We start from the raw sequence: 22,719 nt of genomic DNA, 5'->3' as shown, positions 1-22,719 counted from the left end.
TTCCCTACAAACAGGACAAACTAGATCTTTTGTCAAATACTATTAAATACTTGATGAAGAAATACATAGTTTTAGAATTTAGAGGACATGTGTTGCCATGTTCTAGTTCTGGAACTGAAAACCTGTATGCCCACACTACTGGGTATATTTAATCTCAAATTAGAGAAGAGACAAAGCACTGTAAGAGTTTATGCCAAAGCAGAAGGAGGAAAACTTCTGCTATATTTGCACACAATCTTTACATGCAAACTGCAACCCTGTCTCATGAAAATTATTCCTCTGTCATTGTTCCTCATGGTCCCTGCTCTCCTCACAAGTAATTTCTAATCAAATATAGCTCTTCCTATAAAACATTCAAGAAACATTATGTTAATGTATTACAAATACATTACACTAATGTACACAAAATGCAGCTAACCAATAACAATATGCTGCAAAACGGTGCGAGGCAAAGCTCTGCCAGTTAATTTCGTGTTTTTACTAAGAAAAGTATGAGATCTTTAATGCTGGCAAACTTGCAGAGTCTTCCCCCAAAGGCCAGGACTAGTGAACTTTCAGGAATATAGGAAGTACCATCATGACACAAAGCAGATACACACTATGCTGTGCTTGAACCTGTGGCCAATTAATCTACGTCTTCTACACCAATGCCATCCAGCTACTTTATTACCCACAGCAAGACTGCAATAGGCAGACTAAGTTTATCCAGAGGAAAAAACACATGCACTGTGGCTTAATACGGTGGCTTTCTCCTGGAATAACATCATTCACTATGCTACCTTGTCTCCCCTCCATTCTCCACCCCTCTTGAAAAGCCTTCCCCTGCAAGGGCTCTGGCTACCCTCCCTGTGTGTCAAGTATTTAGCATACTGACTTTTAATTAGCTTGCTCTTCAGTACACAGGAAGTTTGCTCAAGTTTGCTCAAGGACACTTTAATCCTCTGCCAAAAAACTTTTATAAGGCTTCTAATTTTAAGCATTGTTACCCTAGTTTCTCTTGCCCACAAGTGAAGAGGCATTTACAGAGGGGAGACAGACTCCACACAGGACAGCCTTAGTCTCCCAGTCATTACAGAATATTACATTCATATTAGAGTTGTAGGATAACAAAAGGCATGCTAAAATGGGCCAAGCTAATTCTGACGGGTCCGTCACATTGGAGACGATGGAAGCAGCATTACAGGATGCAGATTTTTTTCTTAGCAACAGTAATTTTATTTATTATCAAAAAAGATGTTACTTTTGCACAGAAAATATTTTGCTTTAAGAACATGCCAATTGGGTTAATTCAGCATATTAACCTAGAACTTATTTTCCACCTGCAAGATGAAGATACTAAGCTATCATTATTTATCTCTTTCCATTAAATTTATTCCAGTACAGATCAGAAGTGCTTTTTCTGGTATTCATGTACACGTCCTAATTTTCACATAGGCTTTTAACCATTACTAGAACAAGTCTTTAGTGAAGATTCCATTTGGTTACGGCTAATTAACAAACTTTAGTAAAGAACTCCTCAAAAACTAAAAGGTTAAGGAGAGAATCACACTGTAGTCTGAGACCAGATGCAATTTTCAAATAATTAATCTTGTACACCATGGAAAGAATTTTGGGGAACTGTTTTTCAAGAATCAGTATCTTAAACTCCCCTCTTCAGGATACACATGCTTCCTACACCCCAAAGACTTCCTAAGAAAATAGTACCAACTCTGCAAAGAATGCAACTGTTTGGTAATCAGAAGACTTACCAATGAAGGGTCAAGGTAGCTGTGCGTGGCCGACCAGGTTTGTGGGCCAATTAGGCTGTACAATGGGAACTGCTGATGGGGACTGTATACTGGAGGTAAGTAAAAGGATGTTGTATAACGCTGCTGCGTGTAGAGATTCATATCCAGAGGTCTATATCCATTCTTTGGCAAAAATGTGTTTATAGCTATTGCCTTTGCTTTTATCCTTGCCTGCAAAGGAGATTAGATTAATTATTATGGGAGCCTTTCAAATTAAATCAGGATGGTTCAAACTAGCAGCTCTCAAACTTTTACTGGACACTTGTCAGTCACGGCTTTCTCCTTCAAGGAAGGCAGGAACAGCTGAATGCTTCCCTGCTGGCCTGATGCTGGGATGGATATACCACTGCCAGAAAGGAGGAAAAAGGAGAAGTAAAACGGCATGTGCTACATTTCAAAACCCATCTCCAGGTCAAATGACTGCTGAGATTGGACCACTTAAATTTCTATTAGAACACACAGTGAGCCCCACAAAAATCAGAACATATACACAACATACCCCAAAGAAAACATAAAGCTTTATTTACCTTAATCGGTTTTCCTTGGAAAGTTTTCACTTCCTCTCTAAGGTATCTGTAAGCCTTTAAAAAGTAATTATAAAATCTGTCAATTGTTATTTAAATACAGGAAAGTTACATTTTGACTGGTTTTCCTGAGGTGCCTGATAACATTAGACTATAGAAAACCCTCTAACATAATCCGCATTCAGCAAGATTTGAGTTATCATTGCAGAAGTGCTTCAGCAGCTAACCCAGACTGTAATTCTTACGATTGAAGCATTTTAATGCATCATCCAAAATATCAATATTCTTACTATTAAAAAATTATAGTTTTGGCCAGGAAGCCAGGATATACAAACAAGAAAAAAAAAAAAAAAAAAAAAACTTACAGGGTTATGTTTAACAGTACTGATAACTAGATACTAGCTAAGAGAAGGCATCACTGGTTTTAGATGTTTGGGTATTTTTATTTTTTAATTGGCTCGCATTTGTAATACAGTCTATGACCTGTCAATCCACTATCATCCCACTCTTGTTTACTGTTACATTCTAAAACGATTCTAAAAAAATAGTATTACCTGCTGTGCATCAGCTTCCGATTCAAACGTGATGAACCAATTGTCATTATAGGCAAACTCACAGTTGATAAACTTAGGCAAATTATCTCCTTTGAAAAGTGCTTCAACCTCCTAAGGAAAGTGGTTTTCATAAGAAGAGAGAAAAGGGTGGGAGAAAAAAAAAAAAACACAAAAAACATCAAGTGTTAGCTCTCTCCAATCCCTCTGCTAGCTAAAAGGAATACAAACAAGCATTGTCTAAGGCCATACTGCTAGTAGAAACTGCCTGCTCCCTTTAACTCAGGTGAGATAAACTATTTAGGCCATAGAGACACACCTAAATTTGGCATCCAGTGCAGGAAAATGCCTCTTTCTTTCCTGTCTCCACAGAGCCACACAAAAGCCTGTGCAAAGCACGTGGGATACGAGAACCCCACCCTTTCGGCAGAAACCTGCAGATACACTCCAACTCAGGCATCTGCACGTTAATATATTTGAAACAGGGTTTATGTTACTTCAAAAACAACCAGCTGGTTTCTACAGAAAAAAACCCTACAGCTTGGTTTTTATATTCGTTTTAATCCATTTGCTTATTATTTATTTTTGTCAGAGTTGAGGCAAGCTTCACCAAAAAGCAATGCAACTTAAGAGGCCTTACAGTGTTTTGGAACTTTGCTGCTTAAATAAAGCCTGACCATGCTCCACCAGAAAAGGTATCCTATTAAATCTGGCCTGTTACATCTAGATTTACCAGTCTGCCACATTTAAACACATCATGTATAAAACCACTTCAGACCATTCTCTTTTGAAAATAAAAACTCCTCAGAACTGTGTTGTTAATCATTTAAGAGTGACCATCCAGTGCTAATATATCCAACCTCACAAACTGATGACAGAAAAAAAAAAATCTGGAATATTAAAAGCTAGGCAGTCTTTGAAAGGTTACATTCTATGTAGAAAGCTAAAGCAGCTGATATTTTAAGCTATGTATATAGCATATCTAACCTCTTCCCTCCAATTCCTTTTAGCATTTTGTTTCATGCTCCTGTGTAAGGCCACTTCTTTACTATGAGTTTTTAAACTGCAGTACTTTTTATTTTTGTATGAAGACTATGAAGAAGAGCAACTCTTTCAGAATCTTTAGTATTCCTTGTAAAATTAAGTAGAGAGGAAATTAGAATATCTAGCCATCATCAAGAATCTGTGCCTTCTCCTTTTTGAAAATTCAAGATGATTTAAAATATAGCCCAATCATTTTTCTAGTCTTTCCATTAGACAAAGTCCCAGCTACATCAGTGTTGCATTGAGTGTCTTTCAAATAATCAAACTCTCCACTCTCACACTCATTCCATAAGCCAGCAGAGATCCTTAGTGACTCGTTGACACCTCTAACTTCAGCATTCTGTAAATGTTTGAAAAGCTTTGAAGTACTTTATCCTAACAAGCTTCAAGGTGTAGCAGTGGCATTTTCCATTCTAAGACTTACTGTCCCTCATCTTCATTTGCTATTTATCCAAGGAGGTCTGCGCTAAGTAGGTATGGATAAGCCAGAGTCCAAGAAAATCATGGTATCTCCACCAAACACAGCACTGTCAGCTTCAGACCTCTGCTGAGCTACAGGCTTAACCACAGTCCTCTCATGATGGACATACTTCTATCATCAATATTTATTATCCAAAAGCACACAATAAACAAAGGTTTAGAAACATTGGTAGAAACTAACTAGCAATGTAGGACTGTGATACGCTTGTTGAAATCTGGAAGAAACCTGACTTCCAAATCCTCAGGGAAAAGTATTCCTTACTGAACAATTAAACACTTACTTCAATGGGGGTAGATTCAGGTACTTCACGTAAAATCACAATACAGCGATTCTGATTTGGCCTAACTTTTTCTCCCTTCTCATCCACTTGGACTAAAGGCAATGCTAAGAGAGAAAAGACAAGAATATATTTTAGCTGTCAGCAATTGCAATAACTTGGCACACGGGAAGATGCTGTGGTCATAGTTTTACAATGCAAAGCTTTTTGTGCTAAACTTCAAATATTTTTGAACATTAGGAAACAAGCAGAAGAGGACTGTACTTTCAGACATACGAAACTGAGCAGGCATGTTCCTTAAAATCTTCACACTCCTCCAGCACAGAAAATCCCAATTCATTAGCTTTTTCAAAGGCACACAGTGAGTCATGTTCTTTTTTGATTCTTACTTTAGTAGTAATGTTCAGTAGCCTTTTCTGAGAATTTAATCATAGAATACCAGGTGGGTTGTGATCGCAAGGATCATCTGGTCCAACCTTTCTTGGCAACAGCACAGTCTAGACAAGGTGTCCCAGCACCGATTCCAGCTAAACCTTAAAAGCGTCTGATGTTGGAGACTCCACCACTTTCCTGGGAAGAATATTCCAGTGGCTGATTGTTCTTGTTGTGAAAAGTTTTCCTCTTTTGTCTTGGTATCATCAGCAAACATCATTAGGGTGCACTTGAACCCGTTGTCCAGATCACTTAAAACAGTGTTGGGCCCAATAGCGATCCCTGGGGTCCCTTGCTTTTGACAGGTTGCCAGTTTGAAAAGGAGCTATTTGCCACTGCACTCCGGGTGCAGCCTGTCAGCGGGTTACCCGCTCACTGCACAGACCATTTGTCTAGACTGTAATGCACCAGCTTCTCTAGGAGGAGCCTGTGGGAAACCATATCGTATCAAGCACCTTGCAGAAATCCAGGTAGGCAATATCCACTGCTCTCCCCACACCAACTGAGCAGGTTGCTTTGTCATATTAGGCGATCTGATTTGCCAAGCACGATTTGCCCTTGGAGAATCTGTGCTGGCTTTTCCCAATCACATGCTTCACTCAGCTTGTGATAGTCCCCAGGAGGATTTGTTCCACAGCTTTCCCAGGGACTGAAGTAAGATTTATTTCCTGGATCCTCCTTTAAGCCCTTCTTGTAGATGGGAGTGACATTAGCCTTCTTCCTGTCTTCTGGGACAACCTCCAATCTCAATGACTTCTCAAAGATTATGGAGAGTGTCCTTGAAACAACAGACAGCTCTCTCAACACCCTTAGGTGGATAATGTCCGGGCCCATCAATTTGTAGGGGTAAAGCTCCTGTAATAGTTCACATATCAACACTTCCCCACTGATGGTGGGTCTGCGTTTGCACCTGTGGGTCTGGATTTTTGCACCCAAGGCCTGAGCCCAACAGTGCTGATAAAGACAGAGGTGAAAAAAGTGTTGAGAAGTCTGTCCTTTCAGCATTGTGGGTGACTAATTCACCTTTCCTATTTAACAGCGGGCCAGTATTTTCCTTCTGTTTCTGCTTGTTTACGTACCTGAAGAATCCTTTCTTGTAGTTTTTGACCTCTCTCTCCAATTTCAACTCACGTTGAGCTTTTGCTTTTCTAACTGCACCTCTGCACGCCCTGGCAATGCCCTTGTAGTTAGTTCTTAACGGGTATTCGTCCACTTTTCCACCTTTTGTTCACTTCACTTTTGGTTTTCAGCAGACTCAGAAGCTCACAGTTAAGCCAAGCAGGTCCCTCTGCTTCCAGAAGAGTGTTCTTTAAAACTCCCAGAACTTGTTAGCTCCTTTATCCTCCATGAAAGCTTCCCAGAGAACCCCTTCCAACTGAGTTCTGAGCAAGCTGAAGTTTGCTCTTCTAAAATCTAAAACCTTTGTCTTAGCACCAGTGTGCTCAGCAGGACCCCAAACTCTACAATATTGTGATCAGTGCAGCCAAGGCTATCATTAACTGAGATTGAAAAGCCAGTTTTCTTGGCTTGTGAGTAGCAAGTCCAGCAGTGCCTCATTTCTGGTTGGCACATGTAATACTTGTAAGAGGAAGCAGTCTTCTATGCATTCAAGGAACCTGATGGATGATGTGAGCTGATGTATTGTTCTTCCAATAAGTGCCTCTACCCATAAGAATAAGGGAATTCTGTTGACCTGAAGCATAAGTGACCCAAATATTTGTTTGCTGGCCTTATCGTGTTGGTTTGGAGGTCAGTAGCACGTGACTACTCCAAGATGACCCTTGGAGATGACCCCTCTGATCTTGACCCAGAGGCATCCAACTGGACTTCTACAATTGCCATAGCTGACTTCCCTACATTCAAGGTTCTCCTTAACAGAGTGCGACTTCTCCTCCTCTTCTTGCCCACTGTCTTTAGGAAACAGCCTATAGCATCCATTGTGATCCTCCAGGCACATGAGTTGTCCTACCAAGTCCCACAATCTAAACTCACGTTATTCTCATTTACACAGGTGACTACTCGATACATCACAAAAAAGGGAGATTGAAAATCCAGATTAATAGTCCTATGGCAATAACCAAATTGCTTTCTAGCCTTGAGGGATTTTTACTTACATCTCAGCACTTCAACAATCAAATCCATATCCGTACTGAGTTTCTTGACATGATCAAGATTTGCTACTGTCATTATTGGCACATACTGATCACTGTCCATCTGTGAGATAAGGTACATGTCACTGGCAAGATTTTCTCTGTTGGGAGAGAAAAGAAAAAAAAACAATGGGGGGAATACCACAGATGTAACTTTTGCCAAAAAATTTGAGACAAAAAACTCATCACATACTAGAAGGCAGATTCCTACATTGAATTTCTTTCCAGTATTTTCACCAACTCCTTAGTCCATTCACCTACTATATTCTACTTCCTAGAAAACATGACAGTGTCATGCAACAGTAGTGGCATCTTCCTGTTCAGGCAGCACATTACCCCCATAAACATATAAGATTTTTAAGAGTTTATTACTTCAAATGATCACTGACTGTAACTGGTTATGCAGGAGTATACAGATTAGGAATTGTTCTAGGTTAAGACGGGTGTTTAGGATGTTTTTATCTAGACAGAAGTGCTGAGAATAATTAAGTACAAGTAAATTGCTTTGTTGATCTTCTTGATCCTTAATGCAAAGGGATCTACTGATGCACATACAAAAATCCTACTTTGTATCAAAGTAAATTTTAAAATTATTAGCTTAAAAGAAGTTTACCAAATGGGTTAAGTTACACAGTTTTAATATGCAGAAAACCAGTAACAGTCATAAAAATTCACCTGATCTGTAATTGCTTGTAACTACTCTCACTTTAAAACAATGTATTTGCTAGTTTATGATTTAGGACCAGAAGTTTCATGTAAGCTTTAAGAGTGACATCAGTATGATAATCTGGAACCTGTGTGTTACTTCCCCTTAATCCTCGTTTTTTTCACTCTGTTTTAAGGGACAGCTGAGAAATATATTAATGTACATCCCACGTTAGGTACCGGATCTTGCTAGCTATCCCCCAGTTTCCGACATTTAGTTCTATACATACCTAGATAAACAGAATTCCAGTGTTTTTTTCAGTAATTCTCGTAAATCTTCCTGACCTTCTGGTTGCAACTGTTCATTTCCACCTAATAATAAAAACATTTAAGTTTAAAACTTAGCTCTGCTGTACTACACAGTACATACTTTAATCACAACCGTCATGCCTATTACTGGCTGTAAACTAGAAACAAATTCCCAAATTCAATAAATGTTCATTATGCGTGAGTTCACCACCCACCAAAACGGCAAAGGAACCCTTATTATTTAAGACAGAAAAGAAGAAACATATCTGATTTCATTTGTTAATGTCTGTACTCCAAATACAACAAAAAAAAAATGAAGCAGTTTTAGAAAAGCAGCTACAAAGACATCTCAAAGTAAATACTGAACTACCTGTCTTCCAGTGTTAAGAAACTACACTATTTTAGCTGACTAAACCCCAGATAAAGCAGGTAATACAGCAAGCGAGCAATGTAATGGAGGCACTTCATACCTCTGGCCTCACTCTAAATTCCCAATACACTAATACAGAAAAGAGCGTTTCAAAAATGTACTTATGAAGTATCACCAGATATCCAATAAATTAACAAGAGATCTGTGATCAATTCATGATCCCTCGGTTAAGAAGGCAAAATTAATTTTTTTCTTATACCTGGAAGTTTCACAATTACCACATGGAAAACACTAATTTCATGTTCATTTTGGTTTAGACCCAATATACTACAGTCAGTTCAGAGCAAACTTGCTGTGTCAGTTGGAGAACTGTTTAAAGACCAGAAGTTTAATGTGGCTTTTAGAGATTTATAAAACATTCAGTAGCATGTTACCTAAATGTAAATTAGGGGTTTTTTTTCACAAAGTATTTCACACCAACTATCACCCTCTATACCCTTCACTTCTTCAGTAACTTCCATCCTTTTGTTCAGCTCTCCTTAACCTTTCTTCTTCTTAAAGCAACTTCTAATCTTCTCCCATCACTTCATCCTTCATGTGTTCTACTCTGATGTAGATAATGCCAATGCCTGAGAAATAACATGTATCGTGTACTAACTGCTATTTCCCTCCCCATCTCCTCTTTCTTCCTTGCCAAGAACTTAGCAAAGTCCAAAATCATATGAATTTTTTAAAATAATAATTAAAAAAAAATTCAGAGCTGGGACAACCTATGTTACTATTTATCAAGTGGAATAGATCTGACTTGCTGTTCAGTTGCTTTACAACACTATCTAACTCCTCTTAAAAGTCTACTTCTTGTTAAAAGTTAATTATTTTGGTCACGTAAAGGACATGCTGACAAGTTCTAACACTAAGCTGAGGAACACTGTTCCATCCTAGAGTGCTACGCACCATTAATACCATTCTCTGTTTGCCAGGTAGTCATTATTTAATAGTACCCTTAAGTAGAAGAGTCAAAAGAGAACTTCCAGTTTTCACAGGCAAACACAAACTGTGTCTGATTTCATTTGTCTTGATTTCCAGCTATTATGGATGCTATGCCGCTTGTCTTAAATACATGTTATAAAATCAGCTAAGCACAATGAATGAGGAGCAGACCTCTCATGAATCTCAAGAAACACCCAGCACATTTTCCACTCGCTTCCATCCGTTATCTTAGTTCAAGTAGTAATCCTACACACATTTTGCAGACCTTCTGTCCTTTTCAGTGAAATAAGCATGGCTGAACCTCTATGCTAGTTTTCAGAAGTTTCTTAAAACACACTATCTGGTATAAACTACAGCAACTAACAGTTGCACTAAAAAAGAAAAATCATGAAAGTTCATTAAAACAGAATGCAAAGAAGTTAGACTGAATTGTTGCTTATTTTAGCATTTTAAGTACAAGACTGACCTCTCCACGCATTAACATACAAACGGTATGTGAATTTCACCTCAGTACCTGCCCTGCTAGACACAGGGGGCTTAGACAGGTAGATATCTAAATGTCAATGCACACACTTAGGGGCTTGCATTCAGAGTAACATTTCAGAAAACAAGACTCAGTTACACCCAGAACTTAGTCAGTTCTGCACAATATCTCATAAGGCCTATGTTTGAACAGGAGGAGACTGGTTTCTAAATACATCTAAGCTTGAGAGCAAAGGAGACAGAATTTACTAGGGTCTGCTTACAGAATGCATATATTGCACAAGAGAAGTGGAGTTGGTTTTTTGTTTTTCTTTTAATGGATGCTGACTGTTCAGCTCAAAATGTATTTTATTTTTTTAAATCAAGTCCAAGCAAGTATTAGCTTTCTCTTACCTGTCTGGGTGGTTTCATGCATAGACTCATACTCAGAATGTTCAAGAGCCAAAGGGTTCATATCTGTCTGGTCTGACACCGAAACAGCTGGTGACGGCTCCTGCAGTTCTGTCAGCACTGCATTGTGATGCTTTTTGTCGCCATCACCATTGGCATCCAGTCCTGCAGCAGAAATGACACACTCAAAAAGCATTCCTTCTAATCACAGTAACTCCATAGTTAAAACTAAATGTAAAGTTGTTTACATATCTGCATTCTTTTTTAATGCGAAATTTGAGAAAGTTCTGCAATGAATTTTACGTTTTGATTGAGCAACAACTGGAAACTCTTACTCCTACCTTCTTTACAAGAATCTGGAGGTTGCTCGGGTATTTCTTCCCACGTTTTGCTCACGCTACCATCAGTGGCACCACTTGCTTGCAAGTGTAACATATGATTTCCCCACACCTTTGCATTAGGATTTAACTCAGAAACCTTGGCTGACTCCTACAAAAAGAAATTTCTTTGATTATGCACAGCACACATCTCTGCATACATACATACAGTTTCAAATAACAGTATCAGATGTACAACTCAAGATTGTGTTGTCAAGTTTTTTTCATATCTGAATACATTAACTGAATTGCCATCCCAAAATCGTTTCAGGTACAAAACCGACTTGCACTTGAGTTGTGCAGCACAGGACTCATTTCCCTGATTAACGATCACCAGAAAAGGCTAGCCAAGCAGAGCAAAGTACAAACGTTTCATTCTCTGCCTTTGACAGACTATTTCAACCTGTACTTGCCTTAGACTTCAGGCAGTCGTCTAATATACATGTTAATGTCAGTTATATTCTTATTGCACCTCTTTCTGTGAAATGACATTTTAAAAATTAAGAAAATACAAAACCACAGGTTTGGGGTTTTTTTGTTTCTGGCCTTATACAAACATGTAGCAGTTTTAAGGAAGCATTATGGAAAGCAATGAGATATGCATGACAACGTCTGATATTACTTCAAGAGAAAAAACAAAACATTAACAAAAATTTAAGGTAGTTTCCCCTTAGGGAGAACAAAAAGAATCAATTCCCAGATCCAGTTAAATCATCTTAGGTAGATGTTGGCACTGCACAGAGCAGTATCTTTGAAGCATGGATACAGCCACTTACATAGTGGTTATATATAATGATATATGACACATATGTAAAAGTGTCCATTTCCAACTCCTTTAACCTGGACTGGAAATTGACAGATTTAATGGTCATACATTGTTTTATATATAACCATTATATAAGTGGATATATCTGTGCTTCAGAGATACTGCTCTCTGCAGTGCCAACATCTACAATACTTTTTTGATAGTAACATGAGACAGTCTTCTATTGTTTTGCTGTGTTATTCCACAGCCAAAATATCTTTGGTAAGTTTTAATATGATGAGTAGACTGGGCAAGAGTATTGCTCCTAACACAAACTAAAAAACACTTACTGTGTGATTCCACAGCCAAAATATCTGTGGTAAGTTTTAATATGATGAGTAGACTGGTAAAGAGTATTGCTCCTAACACACACTAAAAAACACTTACTAAGATTTGTTTTGTGAATTTAAGGATGCTAGGAACATTTGAGTGCCTGCATTAAACTCTCTAAACTCCATGAAGCTTGTATTATTCTGAAACACATGCAGTCAGTCCTTATCATAGCACATTGAAAATACATCCAGAAGATCTAAAGAATCTCGGTGATAGAGAAAAAACTCATAAGAAGTGGGAGTGTTTGTCATAACTACTTGAAGAGTAAGGATTCAAAGATGATAGCAAGTTCCCTCAGTTTCCATTTGTAACACAGGAAGTTCCCCCAGGAGATAAACTTCACCTCTAGCACAATCCACTGCTGGCACTGCAACTGCTGGGCAAGGTCAGAGCAGCTGCTGTAATGCAGCTGGTGTGGACAACAACAGTAAGCACCAGCTCTGCTCAGCAGGGAAGGAAGAGGAGCAGTAGCTGTCGCAGGTCAGCTTTGTTTCTTACCCTAGCTAGCCAAGATCCAGTCTAGTTCATTCCCCGTGCTTCTCCTGTAGCCATTCCTTTCCTTACAGCACTTCAGAAGATCATCTCCAGAAGTGAGCAAAAGATTTCCTAATTGCTACCAAGCAAGAACTTTAAGGAAATCCACAAACATTTCTTCCTACATGAAGGTAAAGAACACTATTAACAGCCTGCAGAAAGTTTCCCTTCCACATACTGAAGTGTTCATCTAAAGTTTGTCTACAACTGAGAATATGCAATCAAGACTCTTTGCCCAACATTCAAACTTTCACACAAGGTAAACAGAAATAACAAGGTAAACAGCACCGTTTTGAACAACCACATTCTGTATAGTGTTCGGTTTTGCAAAGGAAAGGGAGAATCACCAGCTTCAGGACAAAACAACATGATATATTTAACTACCTAATGAAACCACAGTTTGACTTGGCTTATTCCAATTCCTAGCTTCAGCTTTAAGCTTTACATCAAATTACTTCTGCAGAATACTTACACATTCATCTTCATCTTGCCATCCCCAAGTACCAACATTTTCTGGTGCTAGCAGCTGATATGGGTGTCTTCCCACTGCATATGAAGCCTCTGTTAAATCTTCAGGTTCATTCTGGAAGTTTTCACTAACTATGCATAGTCTGTCATCCTTCAAGGTATCGTTACAGATTGTATTATTCCATAAAAAGCCCATCACATGGTCACCATTCCCAGCAGTAACAGTGTCAGAAAATAGGTGATTTGTCCAGTCAGCATTGCCAGTCTGAAGACTGATGAAATGTGACCATATTTCAACTTGAGGATTGTGTCTGTCCAGTTCATAGGAGTCCTCTTGGTCACTCGATACATATTCCATCAGACCGTGCCCACACCACTCACTGCCTCGCTGAAATCCTGCAGTAGCACTGGAGGGACTGTGTATTTCATAGGAAGGAGTAGCAGCATATTTGTCTACCTGCTTTGGGTCAACAAAAACTTCAAGCTCTTTGTTTGAGAAAATCTTGTGATCTGACTGCGTCTGTTCCCAACTTGTGGTCAAATCATTCATCTGAGTATTTAATACGTAACTGTTTTTTTTCAGATCAGTAGTCTTGGTTTCTAACTGCTTTAAATTCCCCATAGTAAAAGATTCTAGATTCCCAGTTGATACACTAAAACCAGTGACGTCCTCCTCCTTTGAGCGGATGCTCGTACACTGTTTTACATCACCATCTTGAAGATTACATTCATTTATATCACACACACTTTTTTCATGAGTTTCTGATCCTACTTCAGTAAAAGGCCCAACAGAAACTTGGGTGTTCCCGACCTCTGGCTCTGGATTGGCACAGTGACATAACTCAGGCTCTTCCATTGGTTTATCATGCATGTAAGAACATGAACTTTGACACAATGAAGGTAAGCAATTATGGGCCTTACGGAAGAGGCTACCAGCATCTTCCAGATTTTCAGTGTCATCTATCAATTTTATACATGTGGACATACAATTGTCCAAAGGTACAGGTACAGCAGAATTAGAGTAAATATTCTGATTGGGAGCCAAGCTTTTATTGCAATTTAAGAAGTTTTTATCACAATCGACAATGTTAGCATCTAAATTCTGTTTTACATTTTCTGCATTGTTGTCAATCGTCTCATTCAGGTGAACTTCAAATTTTGTTTGTTTTATAGACTCTACTGCATCTCCAGCTATTTTGGCCGAGTCAGTCCCTGGGTTCCATTGATCTTCCACAGCATGGAAGGTACATATATCCTGTTGCTCACCTTGTCTACAGTTCATGTCCATTTTACCCATATCCTCATGTTCCACAGACAGAGACAAGACTCCGGTTTTGTTATGTGAATTTGAATATTTGCATACCTTGCCTTTATTCCCTGGTGACTCCTGCAAAATATGAGACTCAGGGCTGATTTCCTTCACAAATGTTTCATCTGTGCTTGTGTTATGTAGTTCATGAGATGCCAAAGTGCCATCGCTTACCCATGGTCGAGTTCTGTTCAAGTTACCAGCTTCCTCAATCATGTTGCCTTTTGGCTCCATGATACTCACACAGACATCTTCCTCCATGCCACTATGGTTTGCAACTTCAGTTGATGTCTTGTGTTCAGGGCAATCCATAATTTGAGTTTGAAAATCAGAACTTTCTTCCAAGTTTTTGTGCATTTCAGTGATATTCAAAGCTTGACAGTTACGCAAAACTGTACCTGTGCATTTTTTATCTTTCAAGAGTTCTTCCCAAATGCTGTGATGTTCACTAGAGTCAGGTACAAATGTTTGGCTATCACCACATGTCCTCTGAAATGTTCTTTTTTTCTCATCTGAGTTTACTTCACTTTCTGGCTTTAGGAGGTAGCCTATTTCAGCAGGTTTTTCTACATGATGACTCGCCGAAAAAGAAACACCGTCCATTTCACTTAACTCTAATGACAATTCAAAGTTATCCCTCATATTCTCTGCCACCTGTTTAGTATTTACTTCCCTTTCTACACTTGAGCGATGCTTACTCAAATCAAACGGTACAATCTCAGAATCATGACTTCCCTCAATTTTTCCTGAGTCACATATTCCAGTGTTTAACAATACACTAGGAATAAAATCACTGTGTTTCATGTTTTCTGAATTAGGCCTGTATCGGTTCCCTTCAGCAGCATCCACAGATTGTACAGAACCACAAGCCCTATGGAATGATTCACTCCAACTGACAGCATTACCTATGGTACATACCTCCTCTTGTTGATTCTCAGGGACGACTTCATCGTGTGCTTTTGCTCCTAAGCCATCTGTTATTGTATTGGCACTATTTAACTTAGGCACCTGACGTGTGTTAGCCAATAAGTTATCACAAGAAGATTCAATGTCTATGCTACAATATTGCTTTGTTTCCTTTTTGTTTTCCTTTTGCATGTTTGACCTATTCTCTTTTTTATACTCAAACAGTTCTTTCTGTGAATTAAACTTAGCTTCCACTTGTGCCGACTGCTGCATTGGAAATTCCTTCCCACTGTCTAAAGGTCGTGCCATGCTGCACATTCCTTCATCAGCAACAGCTGAGTTATCTATGTCTGCTGCAGTCACTTCATGCACAGTAGCTGGCACCTCTTCATCCCCTTTCAGATCTTCAGCATCTACAACACAAATACTGTAAAACTCCCTATCTTTTATATTTTGTCTGTTATCTACATCAAGATAGGAAAAGGTTTGAGACATCTCTTTATATGAACTTGACATTCTTTCTAGGCTGTCACTGTCTTCAGCATTTACTGTTGTTTCATTCTGCCTTGAATAGTCACATATAACTGCATAATCCTCAAAAAATTTTCTATTTAAGGAAGTTTCACCCTGTAAGCCTTTGTCTAGGATGTCTGGTACACGTGAAGTAGAAACATTATCAAACAAGCAATGATCTTCTGGAGCTACATTTTCATTATTAATATTACTATTAATATTTTGTATATTGTTAATGTTCTGACCATTACTATTAGATTTTTTAGGCACCCTTTTTTTAATAACCTTATCTTTCCTTTCTTCACTTTTCTGCAGATTTCCATATGTACCAGAGACCTTCAGGAGGTGACTGAAAGAATTAAAGAAACTAAAAGGTCTGTTGTATGTTCTCCTAGAGCTCTCACAGGGAGTACTCTCCATGCTTTTGTAGGACGGATATTTTGCTTTTCTATCCCAGAACCCAGATTTAGAATTCGATGCTGTGCAATCATCGCTACGAACATGTTCAATGCCAGCTATCACAGCTGCCCCATTAACCGTCCTTCCCACTGTATGCAGACCCTGGCTTTCCACAGTCCCTAAAATTGAAGATAAAGTTTTACTTATCCTTGACTCTGTTGCTTCCTCTTCCACAGATTTTTGTAACAAGCCGGTTTTCTCCTCATTTGTGTTGTTACTCAATTCTTTACTGAAGCAGCAGCCCATGTTTAACAAGCAGTGTCAGAGGAGTCTTCTCACTGCAAATCACCTTCCTCTATACAGTAAACTAACTTTCTGCTGCTACTGAAGAGACAAGCCAACACCCAGCCACCAAAAATAGCACACTTTCAAACCACGCAGGGGTTCATATGTCATTGCCACTCAAAATCCAAATCCCAGTTGCTGAGCAATGTTGTAGTATTTCATCATATGCACTGTAATATTCAAGCCACATAATTCTCCTAATGAAATTACAGTCTGTTTACAAGTATTACCAAGTCTTAGGCACTTCCATTGTTTAATTTCCTGAAAAGCTTCCTTCATCCAAATCATTAAAATATTTAAATGACATCTTTTATAATGTCCATAAGTGCAAAAAAACTGCTTGCCTTCCTATGACACAACTGCCACTTTCTATAAAAGGATAAATGCATTCTGGCTTCACATGTTCAAATCTGATTTGAAGATTAAACTAGTGGAAACTACTAGATCAAACACATTTTGGACCACTTTCTCCTCCTCTTCCCTTTCCCCAGAAGGGAACATACACCAAGATTACTTCTTTACGAAAAACAGGCTAAAGATAGATAAGACCTCATGTATTCCATCGAACAGTCATTGTATGTTATCAGAAGCTAATTCTGTTCCAAGCCTTTTTTTTTTTTTTTTTTTTTTAATTTTGTTATCTCAGGAAAAAAAAAAAGAATACGTAATCCTTCAGTGACTTACAGCACTGGAAAGGACCTCAAGTTCATCTAGCCACATCACAGTACTGGGGCAGGATTAATTACACTTAACCTCCAAAAAATTTTGCTTATTCTTTCACAAAAATCTCAGATGGTTTTAAAAGGTAGTTTGACTAAATGCCTCTTCTTCCAAAAGTCTGTCCCCAGTACAAGTTTTCTTTGTGTATACAGACTTTTCTGACCTTATGACATCTTTATATACATGTATTTACATGTTGGAAGACTTTTACCACTGCAAGTCCCTTTACTTGCTAAAAAACCAGTTGTTTCTTCAAAAATGAAAACCCAATTAAAAAAGCGATCTTCTCTGCTCTAAACAATTTGCCTTTTCATAGCCTTACATCACTCAGTCCTCCTCTCAAATCCACTGTTAGTATTTCACATTTGGACCTCATCCTTGCAGAGAGCTTGCAGACTGTATCCCCAGAGCACCACTCTACTCCATTACTTAACAGCAACACAGAAGAAACACAGAAGAAAATAAGACAAGACAGATCCCTTAAACTCTATTTCAAATGTTATTTTTTCAGCTGTACATTGAACCGAGTGATATTTTTCAATTGGTTGTGTACCTTATAGCAAGTTTAATCAAGATGTACTTGAATTAGAGGTTTAAGTTAGCCTGGCAACTTGCCTTCATTGTAGTCATATAGCAGTATATAGGGGTACTAAGGCTAATTAAAGTGGCTGTCTTTCAACCAATTAGTAAGAGAGCTATTTAATTTCTCCTGTAAATTATACTTGCAGCATAAAGGCTGCTTAACACAAAGATCTATCCTCTACTACGACACTATTTTTTTTTCATGATTGTCATTGTGACTTACTTCACAGCTGCTTTCATGGCAAGTCACATAGCCTATATAAGGCTTAAGACATGATTCACTCTTAATTGTATTGCCTGTGTTGGCCTGTTACCTCTACACTGCAAGATTTCTGTTTTGTTTCCAAAATTCCAAGGTGGGGGGGGTGGGGGGGGTGGGAATCATGGAATCATCTTTACCAGAGAAGCCCACAATCGTTTCTTCCTTTCAATCTCCTTTGCTTACTTCTTGCAGGAAATCTAGTACTATCAACACAGAAATAAATCAAACTTCAGGTCCTGTTTTACTCATATCTAAATGGTAAATTCGGTTCACATCTGTTGAGGGTATTGAACCAAAAGAGAAACAAGCATTTTTGGTTTCCTGTTGTCACCCAAAGATTGAGGAAAAAAAACGAGGCTTCACTGAACCACAGTAAGCAGAACCAAGCTGGATTAAAACCAGATAGAAGAGAATATAAAAAAAGCAAGCTCTTGCTATCCCAAACTGTTCATAATTGTATGACAACTTGCAAGTACGACCTAGTACGGAGCAAGTGCAGAAGCACTCTAGGAATTCCCATCTTTCGCGTTAGTCTGCACTATGAAGCGCTCCTGCAGTAATAGTTCACATTTAGCAGCATAAAACAGACTAGAGGTGAATCTCTCTCCCTTATACAACACAAAATGCTTCTAAGCTCTGAAGCTTTTGCAAGGCATTAGAATATTTCAGTAATTTCTTATCCTACTTGTCTTTATAAATACTCTGTGTAATGCAAAAAAGAGCAAAGCTATAATACAACTGCCAATGTAGCTTTTTCTCCCCAGACAAATATTCTGCTCATGGGACAACTGAATCAAAACATTAAAGTGCTTTAGACTCTGAAACATGGGTTACCACATATTTACATGCCATATAAATTTAAATGCCATAGGCAGACTCGGATTTCTATATGTGAAAGAACTATACTGGCTAACTTTCAGAGGAAAACTCCTATCGCCACCTCTGACCATAAAACACAGTTGATGAATTGTCGAGGGAATACATCCCCTCCTCAGCAAGTCTGCTTGGAAATTGCGAAGTACGAAAAGAGGAAGACTACCCTGCCTCCCCAGCTTATCCGATAGGTGAAGCCCCAAAAATGCCTGCAGATAGATTGTTCTTGAGGACAGGAAGTCTGGTGCATCATTGCTGCCATCTGCTGCTTTTTTTTTTTAATTCTCCCAGGGGACAAAGTTATTCAACATGCTTGGATCCAGACTTAAAACTATGCCAAGTCACTCCTCTCTAGCACTTCCTGGAACCAAATACAGGGAAAGGGGGAAGGATTTACTTGTAATAGTTTTTTAAGGGTTTGTTTGGTTTTTTTTTTAAGAAATGCCAGGAGCAAACAATTCAACTGTTTTTAATATCAGCATAAAGTCACAGTAATACTTGCAAAGTTTCTAACTATTTAGAAAACTCCCGCATCATGTAAACAAATAGCAAGATTTTTCCTCTGTGATTTAACCATTAGAAACTATGAGCTTTCTAGAGGGGAACTAAGTGCCTTTAAGAGACAGACCAGGACAAAGTCCACTTTTCCTGTGCCTTAACAAGCACTTCTGCTATCAGCTAATGGAGAGAAAAACGGGTGAAGCAGTTCAGGCAAGCAGAAACTTCTTTCACTTTTCCCATACTCTTCTCCTTATGTGCAAAGGCACATTTTGTACTTGTGCCTTTGGTTTTATCTAAGGGTTCCAGCAATAATCTCTGGTTTTAAGCACCTACAGTGCACATTCATTAAGTCGTATTTCTCAATACTGTTTATTGTGGGATCACCATTAAAAAAAAAAAACAGCAACAAAAATCTAAGCAGAAAATGCCAAACTGTTGTTAGGCTACATCATCTGACGTTGGTTGTTCAACTTCCAAGACTCAATAAGTTCTAAAGACCTTGTGGCTAAGCTAAACACTGCCACCTGACTCGAACTTTAAACAAGTTTGTGCTCTGCCACTTCAGAGCCCAGCTCTGCTGGGGGTGTGTTTCAGCACCACTGTATTTCTCATCCACTCAAAGCCTAAATAGATTTTCCCTCTCCATAAAATCAGTGCTCTGAAGCAGCCCTTTCATAACAAGAACAATGTATTTTTAAAAAGTGTTTTAGTTCCATGCCCTGCACACACCCACACAGATGGTGAGAAGTCAATATGCTTATTAACAGGAATACACCTACCCTCTGCTTTTATTTCTACATGTACTTATTCCTTATCAAGGAATAAGGGTTTATCCCATATAATCTGACAGACTGAAGTTTTCAAGTATAGTCTAGCTTTAAAATTACAGTAGCAGAAGTTAAAACCATCCTTATAAGCTTCCAATATATAACTTATTTATCTATTTTCTACAAAAAGTCATGCAGCTAGGCCTGAAGAAACAGTGATTATGACGCACTCCCAGGCCATACCAAAAGTCCTGCCCACCACTAGTAGAGGGAAAAGAGCAGCATCACAACAGACATCGCAACGTCAGTCAGTCACTACTGCAGATTTTTGGAAACAGATGGTCAGATAGCTTAACCTTCCCTCCAATATATCAAGGTTAAATGGACTGTTAGAGTTTAAATACACACTTTACACATGAAAGCAACTAATCATTAGCATTAGAAGTCATCTACAGGTGTATAACACTTCAATTTTCATACGGCCTAAACCTACAATAATAATATGACAGAAAGAGCAAACACTGAGTAGTACTGTACACTGTACATGCTCAGTTTAGGTTTAATCCTCCCATCACTTGTTTAAAGCTATTTGTGTCCTACCAAATTATTAAATACTGCTACTTAACTTTTAATTGGCATATACTGTATGTAATACGGTGTACTGTCAAGTGATCTGAGGATTATATGCTATACTGAATTTTCACTAAACACAGGATCCTGTATTAAACTAGCAAATCCAATTTCCTCAGGCTCTTTTTATTCTATGAGGCTTACTCTTGAATGGGTTGCAAAGGGATTTTTGAAAAACCTAGCAGGTCCAAGCCTGCCATATTACCTCCTACAAAGAAACATTTCAGGAAGTGCAATTAAGTCCCATCTCAAGTCTCCTGACCAGCCATTTTTCTTGTGCTTAGAACCAACAATCTGATTGAACACTTGTATTTACAGTACAAAAACATGACACCACACCAATCTGAATCTCCACTAACAAAAGACCATGGCAGCACCTGATAATTATTCAACTAGGGAGAGAACAGGTGACACTCACATTGCAATCAGACAGCAAGTTTAAACAGCCCCATGGTGATACCCTCCACTGGAACATACCAGCTTTGCAAGAACCTGATGCCCTTTGATGACAAGAACCCCATCTAACATTAATTTCAAATTTCCAGATCAGGTCTTCAATTCAGCCAGTCAAGGAAAGAAAATTCTTTGGTTCTTGGAAAGTGCTCTGAGAGGCCACATATTCAAATGTGGGCATGGCAGGAAAAAAGTTTAGGATCAAAGAGCAAGAAAAAAGATTGTGACTTTAGCACTAAAGGTTAGTTAAGTCCTGTATGGCAGACAGGACATATAAACTACCTCCACCATGGGATCTGGTCTCAGCCTCTTCCCTTAGAGTAATCAATTTCTAGCAGCAAAATGTTTTCTATCGTAAACAGAAGCAAATCAAAAGGGAGCGAAACATTTCTTAAACACTGACTTTCCTCCGTGCAGTCTGACAAGGGTTTTCTCAGAAAGAGTCATTGTCAATCAGAAAAAAAAAAAAAAAATCCAATGACAGATGCCACCTGAAATGACAAAGCCTGCCTCTAGGTTAAAAAAATGCCAGAAATAACAGCATATTTAACTCCCAAATTTAGCAAAGCTAACACTCTGCTAGTATCCTCTAAATTATCTACCTCCAACTTGTCAGTGTAAGCTACTATTAACAGGAAACTTGTGTGGATCATCAAGCTGCCAACTTTCTCCAGGCAACTTGCATGCAAGACTACTGAAATTTTGCTGTTTAGTACTACTGCCATCAGCCACGTGCAAGAGGAGCTGCTGGTGGACATGACCCATACTAGGCCTGTGATGAATCTAGGCATCAAACAGCATATAGTTTTACAGCAACTTCGAGGCAGAAGAAATGACTTTGTCTCCCTCACCTCACTCATTAGTAAAGATGTGACCACTGTGTCACTAACAAACAACCCTGGAAAGTTATTGCTGAAGGGTTCCACAACAACATCCGAACTTTCATTTTCATTCAGTCACTATTGACTATCTGTTCAACATTACTAATAGTAGAACATGTTCCTGCCAAAGAAAACACTCTGACTAAAGTCAGAATCAGGAAATAAAAATTTCTCATATTTAAAGATAACAAAAAATACTTTGCATAATCAGTTCAGAATTAAGACTAGCACACAGGGAGTTATTTTTCCAGGATCTACAGAGGTGTATCAAAATTTCCAATAGAAATTCTACAACTTTCCTCCTGAGCTGCCACAAAGCCCCTGGACTAGGTATCACCAGATCCTCATGCAATAGCACAGCCAAAATAGCTAGGGAATGTACCTCCAAACATGTCTTTTAAGTCTATTAAAAAAAAAAAAAGATTCCTAGAAATCTCACTAGATACAACAGCAGTATGGCCCCACATGGAATAGACACTGAAGTAGGGATCACCACAGACATCAATCTATACCTTTGCACAGTCTATCCCCTGATCTCAAAATAATTAAGACTCACAAGAAACAGCAGGTGATTTTCAGTTAACCTGAAGAATGTACTGGCTAAACACAATCAAGTCAGGACGTAAGA

General features: G+C 38.6%; 1 protein-coding gene across 1 annotated transcript in view; it reads right to left on the bottom strand.

The window, feature by feature from the left end:
• The window catches only part of LARP4B (La ribonucleoprotein domain family, member 4B), a 28,101-nt gene extending 11,718 nt beyond the window's left edge, over positions 1 to 16,383 (bottom strand). Inside the window, exons 1-9 of the mRNA XM_010135504.1 lie at positions 12,955 to 16,383; positions 10,775 to 10,922; positions 10,437 to 10,598; positions 8,182 to 8,263; positions 7,211 to 7,347; positions 4,668 to 4,771; positions 2,866 to 2,976; positions 2,315 to 2,368; positions 1,749 to 1,958 (exon numbers count right to left, since the gene is read on the bottom strand). Of these exons, the coding sequence (XP_010133806.1) occupies positions 1,749 to 1,958; positions 2,315 to 2,368; positions 2,866 to 2,976; positions 4,668 to 4,771; positions 7,211 to 7,347; positions 8,182 to 8,263; positions 10,437 to 10,598; positions 10,775 to 10,922; positions 12,955 to 16,383 (4,437 nt within the window). The remainder of the gene's footprint in view (positions 1 to 1,748; positions 1,959 to 2,314; positions 2,369 to 2,865; positions 2,977 to 4,667; positions 4,772 to 7,210; positions 7,348 to 8,181; positions 8,264 to 10,436; positions 10,599 to 10,774; positions 10,923 to 12,954) is intronic.
• Between the last annotated feature and the right edge of the window lie 6,336 nt (positions 16,384 to 22,719).

The sequence above is a fragment of the Buceros rhinoceros genome, unplaced genomic scaffold (assembly GCF_000710305.1).
Source record: "Buceros rhinoceros silvestris isolate BGI_N320 unplaced genomic scaffold, ASM71030v1 scaffold14984, whole genome shotgun sequence".
NCBI lineage: Eukaryota > Metazoa > Chordata > Aves > Bucerotiformes > Bucerotidae > Buceros > Buceros rhinoceros.
This window is presented reverse-complemented; position numbering and strand designations above follow the sequence as displayed.